At 38.0% G+C, this 12,271-nt stretch overlaps 1 protein-coding gene across 5 annotated transcripts in view; it reads left to right on the plus strand.

The window, feature by feature from the left end:
* The window catches only part of glra4a (glycine receptor, alpha 4a), a 105,198-nt gene that overhangs the window by 48,242 nt on the left and 44,685 nt on the right, over positions 1 to 12,271 (plus strand). For 4 of the 5 annotated variants that reach the window (XM_057851124.1, XM_057851126.1, XM_057851125.1 and 1 more), the window contains one exon: positions 10,143 to 10,270. In XM_057851124.1, coding sequence (XP_057707107.1) covers positions 10,143 to 10,270 — 128 coding nt within the window. Of the gene's footprint in view, positions 1 to 10,142; positions 10,271 to 12,070; positions 12,153 to 12,271 lie in introns of all 5 variants that reach the window. The other variant, XM_057851127.1, reaches the window with a different exon arrangement.

The raw sequence follows: 12,271 nt of genomic DNA on the forward strand, positions 1-12,271 counted from the left end.
AGGCACTTTCAAAGGTTTATGGACAGAGAGAAACATTTTTGGGAGTGTCTGTTAGTTTCAGTGAGCATTTCTCGCTTGCGCCTACCTGAGGGAAGGAGCTAAAAAATTATATACAGTTAGGGATCAAGAGAATTTTGCCTTACTTTGTCCTAGTTCTTGCTATTGGTGACCTCGTAAGTGAGCAGGTTGGCACTGATGATTTCCTCGGCAGTCCTAATTGTTTTAATTAATGGTTGTTGTGTTTTTTTAATGAAAAAATTATGAAGTACGATAAAGGTCCAGGCATTAATTTAATGATTACTGTTTAGAAGCGGCTTAACAGCTCTTGTAGTTGGTCGTGATTCTTCAGCAGTCACAGGAAGTACATCCTCTGCTGGACCTTTTTAAAGGAGTTGATATAGCACGAGCACATTGTAACATAAAGATTTTTTTCAGTCGTGCATCAAAGATGTCTGGGGAAATTACACTATGATGATTTCATACCATACTTAACTTATGGGCTGGCACTAACTTGCCAATTTGCATAACCAGAATATAAGGTCCGACGTTGTCTGAAGTCAGGACTGAATCTTCTCGAGGACATCATGGTGCACTTGGGGACCGAGGACCAGACAGGCCTGCTTTTAATTGTTTATTCATGACTAAATGTATTTGACTTAGGTTATAATTGCTTTCTTTTTGCTCCTGAATTGTGCGTCGTGATCTCCTGTTGGTTTTAGAGAGTTAAAGAACTTGTAAAAAGAGAAAATAAGGCTTTTTTTTCTCCTTCAGAATAAAGTGTTGCCCATTGATAATAGGGCTGCAGCTATCGAATATTGTAGTAATCCAGTATTCTACTGAAAATTCTATCGATTAATCAAGTAATTGGATAAAACATTTTTTAGGTAAGGAGCAATTACAAATATAAATGAGAAAACAAGACATTACACTTAATATTGAACCATTTTTAGACAATCAATGTCTTTATTTATAGATTTACATTAACAGCCAACAATTGCATCTCACATGACACTAGAGGAAAAAAAAGACAAATATAAAATGAGATAACTTTCAAATTTGTGTATTCTTGTAAGTACCAAAAACATTTGGCCTTAATAAAAATAGAACATTAAAATACTTAGGTTACAAGAGAATTTACAGGCATAACAGTCTTCCCCTTTACAATTCCTTGTGCGCAAGGCAAATAGGAGGCAAAAACATTTCAACCTAGAACAACGTAAGATCTTTTTTTTTTTTTTTTCCTTATTTCTTCCCTAAAAATGTCATTACACTTAATAACACACATCACTTAAAAGGTAGGTGTTTTCACACGTGTTTCAATTGAATTTTCATGGAAAATTTAAGTTCTAATTCTATTTTGAGTTTTTGCAGTGTTCAAAATAAATTTATGATACCTGTTGTATACCTGCACATTAGCCACCAGTGTTACTTGTTTTATCTATCAATGACAACTGACCTAAAATTGACAACATCTCAGTTGTCTTTATTATATTTTTATTTTACACCCTCATCACTCTACGGCGCTGTTTTTTCACATATTAAATAAAGCCTGTATGAAAGGCATGATAGCCACACATCAACAGTAGTCATAATTAATGAAAACTTAGGCTAGCCCTCCGCAGGGCTAAAATTATATTAGGAAGGTAGAGTAATGTTAATCTTATATATTAGCACTACGTTAAATTAATTTTACAATTTATCCTTTGTGTCGGGTAACGGTCCTCCACTCTCGCAGTAAACAGGATGTCTCCGGTGGAGATGCTGTAGCATTGAAGACATGCTGTAATGGTATGCAAGCACTGTTTTACAGTGAATACATGCAACAGTGTTCGCCTCGGTGTCCAACTTGAAATGTTCCCACACTTTTGACATTTTCTGCCTTTTCCTGGTGCATTTATCTTGACTTTAGTCGGCTTCGTCGTCGTTATCTCTATATCCATGCATGGTTGAAATCCAAATATATCCACCGCCGCTGTTTTTTCCCGTACGTACGTGACGTCAGCGCGTTGTGCTGCATTAAAGTAGTCAGCGCAAAACATGATGCCTAGAGCTGGCAAAATTAAACGATTCCTCTAGGTCAGACATGTCCAAAGTCCGGCCCGGGGGCCAAATGTGGCCCGTGGTCAAATTTCATCCGGCCCCCAGCCTAAAATCATTCACATCTGGCCTGCACACAGACTTAATATATTGGTCAGCAGTACTGCTACCAGCATATGAGGTAGCTTACACACTAAATGCTGCTCCTCATTTACCCACTAAAAGGCAGCAACACTCTAAGCAACATTACCCCGTGTGACCCTTTAGTCCCAATTTTCTAAAATATCAACAGTCAAAAAAAAAAAGAAACTTGACTGCGACGGCCGACACTTCAAGGATAGGTGGAAATTGGACTACTTCTTCACTCAAGTACGCAACTCCTGTGTCTGCCTCATTTGCAAAGAGACGTTCACTGTTTTTAAAGAGTTCAATGTGAGGCGATACTACCAAACAAGACACGCTGACATGTACGACAAGATTTCAGGGAAGATACGTAGCAAGAAATTGAAGCAACTTGAAGCTAGTTTAATTTTACAGCAGCAGTATTTCGCAAGAGGCCAAGAGTCGAAAGAGAACGCAACAAAAGCTAGTTGCGAGATTGTTGAAATTATTAATTTTTAAATAAATTAGTGCTGCAGCTATCGATTATTTTAGTAGTTGATTAATCGATGAACTAGTTAGTTCCAATAATTGAGTAATCGGATAAGCAACATGAAAAATTAAAATACCTGAGTTGATCCTCAAAAGGTATAAAAAATAAATAAGGATCAACAAAAGAAAAATGGCTAACTTACGTAGCCAAAGTCTGCTAGCTTAAATGTTATAAAACGGTAACGCTTTTTTTGTTACAATGCTCTTGACAAATGTTTCAGACACATATTCCCACAAAAAAAAAAAAAAAACTGCTAAATATACCAATAAACTAAATAATTACGAATGCATTAAAAAAAAACATTAGCTCAAACAAAAACTTGGCTTATGTTGGTCTTAACATGGAGCAGCTGGATTCAGCCATGTGAAATGAGGCAGACTAGAGGGCAGTGTATCACTTTAATTAAACGAACACTCGAAGCAGCAAAATTTAATTCAAATCTTTTTTCTTTAATCGAATACTTGAGTTAATCGATTAATTGTTTCAGTACAAAGAAAATAATAAAACAAATGTGACACACAGAATGGCTTGCTAAAATTTGCTTAAATATATTGTTCTACGTAAAGTCAGCCAAGGTCGGCCCCCCACATTTTTACCACACCAAATCTGGCCCCCTTTGCAAAAAATTTAGACACCCCTGCTCAAGGTGAATAAAATTCCTCGATCAATTTTTAACTCATTCACTCCCAGCCATTTTCACCAGACCAAGGCCCTTCAATCCCGGCCGTTTTACTGGATTTTGACTGCTTTTGCAAGGCCCACAGAAAATTCTGTTCTATTGCTATATAAACATGGAACCCACCAAAGAAAGATTAGACTCTCTTCTTTCAGCAGAAAAAAAGTGAGTTCAGATCTTTTTCCATTCTTTAGAAATCAGCATTAGTAAATAGCTTAGTTTGAGGAATTTTCCAATTTCTGATGAAAAAACAGAGAAATTGAACTTTTTGTGAAAGCAAACATTTCAAACATAACTTTGACTTTAACACTATTTTTCGCTTATGTGACATCCAAAACATCTGAATAATGTTTTCGTTCTACAAAATAAGAAACAAAAAGACAAATAGAGCTTTTGATTGCAAAGTAACAATTTATTTACACATACCTAAACTGTTGAACTGTTGAACGATTTGCGCACATAACAACGGGCAAGGCTCTCGGCTGCTCCCGGTTGAATGAGGTGGCTCCCAGTAATCTGATGAGTCCAGATAGAAATCGGTCTCACGTTTTTTCATCATCTTCATCATCTTCATCGTTGGTTTCAACCTCAGGCTAAGGAGTAACACAACGTGAGCTCCGCAGAACGCGTGTGGAACCTGACGCTGTTGTGGACGTCACCGTCTGTCTCATCAAGATAGATTTTTGTGAATCCTTCTTTGACGATGGTTTCATTTTCTTTTCAAAACACTCCTCCAGTGTCGTTTGCCTTTTTTCCGATCGTTCTGCACATTTTTCTCAAATTCTCACGCGTCTTCACAAGATCCCTCCAACTTCTGTTTCCTGACTATTTTTCTTCACTTCCTTTCTTGGCCCGAGATGAGTTCCTACCAAATGTGCTACTGACCTCCAGTGGCCAGTTTTATTGCTTTAAAATGGGTTTTGAGCTTTGTGCATTGTATTGTAGACACATATGAACCTATAACCTATAGATGCCTCTTGTCAAAAAAAAAAAAAAAAAAAAAAACGCAAAAGACGTATAAATACGTTTTTGGGACACTGAAGCAATTAAAAATGGAATATATTTATACGTTTTTGGGAGCAAAGGAGTTAATCTCGAGTTACTTGAATTATTCGAGTAATTGTTTCAGCTCTAATTGATAGTCTACTGTATGTTTTATCTGTCATTAACACATTGCTTATTGTTACAAGAAATTTATGTGAAAGCGGCAGTGTTGAAAAGTGAATTTAAGTCAGTTAATGTACCACTAAAAGTACCACAGGTAATGTGAAGACACCAGCACAAATAGAGCTGTCACTCATTTGGGCTTTATGTGAAAAGCAAGCAAGAACAAGCAGGGCTCATTCAGCAAACCATTTAAAGTCCTCCTCCACCAGAAGGAGCATCTGTTTCACTGTGAGCTGATATGTTCCTACAACGTACTGGAGCTTACACCAGTGTGGACAAGTATCTCTTGGCCCTGGTTCTTTGCTTTTAAAACAACAAATGTGTGCAAATCAGTCAGTTGCAGTTTCACCTTTCCTCTGTCAGCACGAAGCGTCTAGATCAGTGCTCAGTGTCACGTTCGTTTTTTTTGTGGTTGTTTAATGCAGGATGCTGGAAAGAACAGAGTCAAAACTAATAGACTTGACATTGAGCACTGAATGGTACATTTAACCTCAAAGATTTACAAAGTCAACCTTGTCTTATGAATTATGATTCAACACAAAAATGACTTTGTTTGGAACGAACTCCATCTTCCCTCAGGGCCCTAGTTGTACTATCAATATGTTTAACTTCAAAACTCAGGAATTTACAGTTAGATTTATTTGCTTGTGTGGCCTTGTGACCACCCGTCAAGAGAAAAATGGCACTCCAGACCGACCTGGATATACTTTATAGCTCTGTGTTGGTCTGAGCCAAGAGACCCTCGTAATCAATGTCTTCCTTGCAACAACAGTCACTACACACGGCTGACAATCAATCACTATCTGTATACATTTGTGTCGACTACTGACTGTTTCAATGAGGAACTGTGAAAGCTAATGGTGGAAGTTTGAACCAGAATGTACGAAGGACGAGAAATAATTTTCATGTGTAAATAGCGGTAGGAAGTACTAGTTAAGGAACTTAAATAGATTTTTCAGGCATCTATACATTTTGAAAGTACTCATATTACTTCTATACTAATTCGCTCCAGGAACTGGTTTGTAAGTCGAAATGGTCATATATCTAGTGGGATTTTCCCAGAAGAATACATTATAGTTCGATTAATTTGTTCCACAGTCCAAAAACCTATGCTAAATCCTTGATTAAATACTGCTGGTACAATTACAAATAGCAATTAAACATAGTAAAACAAATAAATTATAAATACAAATCGGAATGATAATGTAATAATAATTATTATTATGTAACGAATCAGGTTGTAATGTGGCAGTTGTGTTTTGCATGCTGTTCCTGAACGCACCGTGTGACTGACGAGTGATAGAGGTGCGTTACAGTTTTTACTTTCACTTTTCACTGTTTCACTGCTCTGCTGTTGTCGGCGTCGGCTATGGTGGACAGTAGCCGTGTTGTGTTGCACAAGTTCTGAAATAAATTATCAAAAACCTGACAAAGCTGGCGACTCCCTTGCTGATGTTATAATAATAATAATTGTCACTTATAAAGACCGGTGAACGGAGGTCGGAGGAGGACCGTCAAGATCGTAGATATATTCAGGCATGAAAATGGGTCAGGGGTTAAAAAGGTGAGAAGGATGTGGAGGAAATTTGTTCCTGTACACTGTACAACTAGGGCTGTCCCAAACGACCAATTTTCTCCCGATTAGTCAGCCGGCTATTTTTACCATTAGTCGACTAATCTAAAAAAAAAATGTTCCTTTTTTTTTTTTTTTAACTAATTTAGCAATGAAACTGTTGATGACGCTTATTAATTCACAAAAACATTTTGGAACACTTACATTCTTTATTAAAGTACAAATAGGCACATAAATAACAATAAATCACAAATAAACAATGAGGTCAAATGCTGATAGCATCAACTAGTGCAAAAGAATGGAATGTAAACAGATTCAGAACACTGACTTCGCCTTTCAAACATGATTCAAAACAATTCTTAAAAAAATATGTAGCATTAATATTATAGTATACTACTATATATATTACCTTTATAATCATTGCTTATCTGATTTTTCATAAAGGGTGTCATTTTAAAGCTATTCTTAGTGTAGAATCTGAATTCTGAAGTATGTGGGATTAACTTCAGAAATCGTTTATAAATGACGAACATGACGTGCTTTTATTTTTGAAATATTTACCGAAAGTATGTTCGCTAAACCGCTAACCTTAAGCTTTACACTCTGCAAAAAAAAAGCTGTTTATCATTGTGGTGTCAGTAATAGCGCGCGGCGATCAAGCGCAGCCGTGAAAATTACCGCCTTCATTTTTATTTACCGTGCGATAAATGGACTCATTGCATATCGCCACAGGCTTAGCAACTTCAATAAAACTGTCGTTAGTTAGTTGGATGGACTTACGATCTGCCAGCTTGTAATTGTCTCCTGTCGTCTCCCAAAATTGGGTGACGGCGCTTTAGTTGTTCATTCACGACCGATGTGCAGCTAAGCTTGGCATTGAAGAGACAGGACACAACAGTCTACCCTCCTTTGTTTAGTTGAAATAAATTAATGTTTTAGCCACTTTGGTTCTCTTTTTTTTTTTTTTAAAAAAAAAAAAAAAAAAAACCTTACAAATTTTCTCCTTGGATCTACACAATTCATATACATCACCTTTTTTTGACTTCAAAACGCCGAATTTCGCCGAAAGGTAAGAGATTTTCAGGTCTGCATATTCCGGCCATACTGTGGAGCCAGTTCACTGACTTGCACACCACGCTTATATTTTTCTATCATTTCCATCTTAATTTAAATGTTCAGCGTCACCTTTTTCCTTTTATCACCCCTTGCACTAACTTTCTTGGGACCCATATTGATTTCTCTCACAAGAAAATCCTCTGTGCGTTTGTCTTGCAGGCGGATAATGAAATTGCAACGCTGTCATAAATTGTCGTATTTCGAGCATGTCATATGTCGAGACAAATGACAAGTCAAATTTTACATCGGATGTCGAAAGGATCGTATGTCGATGCAATTGTATGTCGAGCTACCTCTGTCTGAAAACTGACAACTTTCAGACAGCAACTTTCTCCTCCTTACTTGGTGAAAAGAGGCTTTTTCAACCACTGTAGATGGTGGCACAAGAAAAAAAAAAAGAGAGAGGGGAAATTTAGTTGATATTGTCTCATAAATTTCTTTCTCTCGTTAGTTTGATTGCAAATTTGTTATTTTTGCTAAGTGTGGTTTTTGCACAATTTGTTATTTACCTTTCTTTTGGCAAACATTGGTTCAGATGCTAGGGTTATACCAACCACAGACTTCATATCGGAGAACTGTAAAATTTAGAACTGAAAAATTCTTTTGTTTTGACATTTCAGCTGTAATGATAATGTCAAAAATAATGTAGCCACTACATTTTTAAGGAAAAAAATTTTTAAAAATTAATACTCAATGCTGCGATAGTGCGGTATAGCACAATGCATTAACATTCTTCATACGGAATCAGTTCGATTGGAACAAATGTGATGACAAAAAACCAACAAAAAAAACAATGAAAATGCAAATAATATGATCACTAATTGCCTAGCATGACATCATGCATAACAATGTTCAACTCTGAAGTTTACTGTTGCTTAAAATATACTGTATAATTTCATGAATTAGACTTTGTGAGACTCCAGGCCTTTGAAAGGTCTTTTTCATGGGCCCTTTTAAATTGGAAAACAGCCTTAAAATCTCGCTATCCAGTTAACAATGATGAGGCCCACCCCAGCGGATTGCTGATTTATTGATCGTCTAACTGGACAATATGAGCAAATAATTTCCCTTCAGAATATGATGTAGGCTACAGCCACAGATTGTAAGTATTAAAAAAATGTTCATACAGTACATTCTAAACCGAGGACATTGTTTTAATTAGTAAAAGTAGTTCTGTCACCATTACATTTGCTAGAAGGGATCGCATTAAGATACAGTACATAGGAGGAATTTCTAACCATTGATTCAATGATCATGAATAAACATTAGCGTTTGATAAAGGCGGAAACACACCAGGCAGTTGCTTTGGTCGCACGTTTCAAATCGGTGTATCGAGTGTCACCTGAGTATGTTGCAGTTGTGAGGTTGGTCACTTGGAAAGTTAAGCATGTTTAACATTCCCTGCAGTCTCTTTCTTCTGACTGGTCTAATTTCTAATCTGCATACAAGTCTGTGGAATTTCAAAACAACATGGCGTACTTTGAAGACGCCTTGATTAATATTTGTACTGTGTCTCCTAAAAGTCTCGTGGTCGCGCGACCGAAACTACTATAGTGTGATTTTTGCCAGCAGGGATGCCCAAGTCCGGTCTTCGAGAGCCTCTATCCAGCTTGTTTTCCATGTTTCCCTCCTTGAACACACCTGAATCAAATGATCAGCTCATCAGCAAGCTCTGCAGGAGCCTTGTAATGATCCTGATTATTTGAGTAAGGTGTGTTGGAGGAGCGAGAAATGGAAAACAAGCTGGATAGGGGCTCTCGAGGACTGGACTTGGTCACCCCGGACTAGAGTGTTCTCGTGGGAAAACAGCCCAATACAGATACAATACAGCTACTGAATGACTAGATATATTTAAATCCAAAGCTTGATTCATGTTGCTGTATATGTGCATAACTTCTAATAAAACCTGCACCCAAATTTTCAGCATGAGTAACAATGGATGAAAATTTCAGCCTAATTGGTCTGGAGTGGAAGCATTTTTTTTGTTTGTTTTTTTTAGCAATGGTGAGTCCCCATTCTTCACCCCTTAGGTTTACAGTGTCTTTTAGCTGTCTGCTTTCTGAATTCACCCCGACCCCACCACCACCACCAAAAAAAAAAAAAAAAAAACCTTCCTCAGATTTGTCTATAATACCGCTGGTATATGAGTCTTAATGCAGCCAAAGAGAGTGAGCACATACTGATTTTTAGCATCTTAAACCATTTTCAAATTCCACACACAACAAAGACAACACAGTGTGGGTGCTTACTCATCACTGCTCTATGCGTGCAAGTGTGTGGACAGAGTAAACTGGTATACGCTCACACTGTTCAGTGGTGAAGCTTTCGTTGCTGTTACTGTGTTCCCTCTTGACGACTTTTACCTTTTTGCTGCTCATAATCGCTACACTGACTACCTTTGTCAGCCTCTCTCTCTCTCCACACAGTGACATTCGCTGTGATAAGTAGTCAATCTGTCACCAAAATAAGTTGACTCTAAATTTGTGTCATATACATCTGAGCTGATGTTTCTTCATATTCTGCTAAAGTACAAATACAAGCTATCATTCATTTCCCCCTAGAAAACAGTTGGTTCTATGGCACTGGTTGACTTCCAAGTTGTGCTGAGTGCAAAACAGTTTTCCCATGGGAAATTCTGTTAAGTGTATTTATTTGTTCCAGGGTTGTAAAAACTTAATCTTAGAAGCAACATTTTAATGCACAGTGATATTTATACTTACAAGTTTAATTCCTTATGCAACCAAAAGTGCAGCCAGACTTTTTATTCACTGTTGCGTGGATGAGCCCGGTGTGCAAGAACCCGAGCCTATAAAACACTTACCAGATGCACCAGAACGGAAAGGCTGTTGTAGAGCCAATTTACATCATCTCAATTAACATCCCATCTCCTTCTCTTTGTCTTTGTTCCATCAACCTGTCAGGCTGAGCTCCTGTAAGGAGGAGATAAAGCCCCCCGGCAGGGCACCGCAGCTGTCGCCTTCCGACTTCCTAGACAAGCTCATGGGAAGAACGTCGGGATACGATGCCCGCATTAGACCTAACTTCAAAGGTAAGCATATGAGCCAAGGGCAGACATGCCAAGAAACCGCCACAAAAAAAAAACCCTTGTCCATTGCCCAGACATGGGGAAACAAAGTGGATCACACTCAAGCATGCGCTCTTTGAAGGCTCAGACACTGATTTAAACATTAACTAGGCAGCACAAAGCTACACTATTCGGTCATATTCACCCATCTATTTCCATAGCACTTGTCCTTGTTAGGGTAATGGATGAGCTAGTACAGCCTACAGCTCAATTACTTTGGCTCGCAAGTATTGACTGAATGTCTACAGTACATCTAAGTGTGAGATGTGTACCGTATTTTCCGGACTATAAAGCACATCGGAGTATAAGGTGGACCTTCAATGAATGGCCTATTTTAAAACTGTTTTTAAACAGTGGTATAAAAAAGTATCAGACATGTCCAAAGTCAGGCCCGGGGGCCAAATGCGGCCCGTGGTCAAATTTCATCCGGCCCCCAGCCTCTGTCATAAAATCAATAAAGTCTGGCCCCACCACAGACTTAATATATTGGTCAACAGTACTCCTACCAGCATATGAAGTAGCTTACACACTAAATACTGCTCCTTATTTACCCACCAAAAGGCAGCAGCACTCTAAGCAACATTACCACGTGTGACCCTTTACTTCCAATTTTCTAAAATGGTGACAATCAACAAAAAAAAGTTGACTGCGACGGCCGACGCTTCAAGGATAGGTGGAAATTGGACTATTTCTTTGCTAAAATACGCAACAACTGTGTCTGCCTCATTTGCAAAGAGACAGTCGCTGTTTTTAAAGAGTTCAATGTGAGGCGTTATTACCAAACAACACAAGCTGACATGTACGACACGATTACAGGGAAGATCCGCAATGAGAAATTGAAGCAACTTGAAGCTAGTTTAATTTCACAGCAGCAGTATTTCGCAAGAGCCTGAGAGTCGAAAGAGAACGCCACAAAGGCTAGTTGCGAGATTGTTGAAATTATTAATAAAAAAAATAATAAAGCAAATGTGGCACATAGAATGGCTTGCTGAAATTTGCTTCAATATATTGTTCTACGTAAAGCACGTCAGCCAAGGTCAGCCCCACACATTTTTACCACACAAAATCTGGCCCCCTATGCAAAAAGTTTGGACATCCCTGATCTAAACCTTTTGGTTTTTCTCACATTTCGGTAAAAAAATCACCATCAAATGTGATCTGATCTTTGACAAAATCACACAGATGTAAAAACTGTCTGCTTTAACTAAAACCACCCAAACATTTATAAGTTTCTATCTTTTTATGAGGATAGCATGCAAACAATAACAGAAGGGAGAAAAATAAGTGAACCCTTTGCCTAAGGAGACTTAAAGACCAATTGAAACCAATTTTTACCAAACAATTTTAGTCAGGTATGTCCCAATCACTGATGAGTGGTTTAAAGCTGGCCTGCCCACTATAAAAAACACACCTGGTAAGAATTGTCTTGATGAGAAGCATTGTCTGATGTGCATCATGGATGGGTCAAAAGAGCTGTCTGAAGACCTGGTATCAAGGATTGTTGATTTGTATAAAGCTGGGAAGGGATACAAAACTATCTCTAAAAGTCTGGATGTTCATCAATTGTCAGTCAGAGACGTTGTCTACAAATGGAGAGAGTTTGGCACTGTTGCTTCTCTCCCAAGGAGTGGCCATCCACCAAGGATGACGCCAAGAGTGCAGCGCAGAATACTCAGAGAAGTTAAAAAAAAAAAAAAAGGGCCTGGACAACTTGCAATCATTAATGGAAGAATGAATTCAAAAGTTTATCAATATTTTTTGCAGGAAAACCTGGGGCCGTCTGTAAGACAGTTGAAGCTAAAAAGAGGATGGATGCTGCAACAAGACGATGATTCAAAACACAGAAGTAAATCAACTTCAAAAGTTTTCAGAAAAACAAAATATATGTTCTGGAGTGGCCAAGTCAAGTACAGACTTGAGATGCTGTGGCATGACCTAAAGACAGCGATTCATGCCAGACATTCC

Source organism: Corythoichthys intestinalis, chromosome 11, assembly GCF_030265065.1.
Source record: "Corythoichthys intestinalis isolate RoL2023-P3 chromosome 11, ASM3026506v1, whole genome shotgun sequence".
Classification (NCBI taxonomy): Eukaryota; Metazoa; Chordata; class Actinopteri; order Syngnathiformes; family Syngnathidae; genus Corythoichthys; species Corythoichthys intestinalis.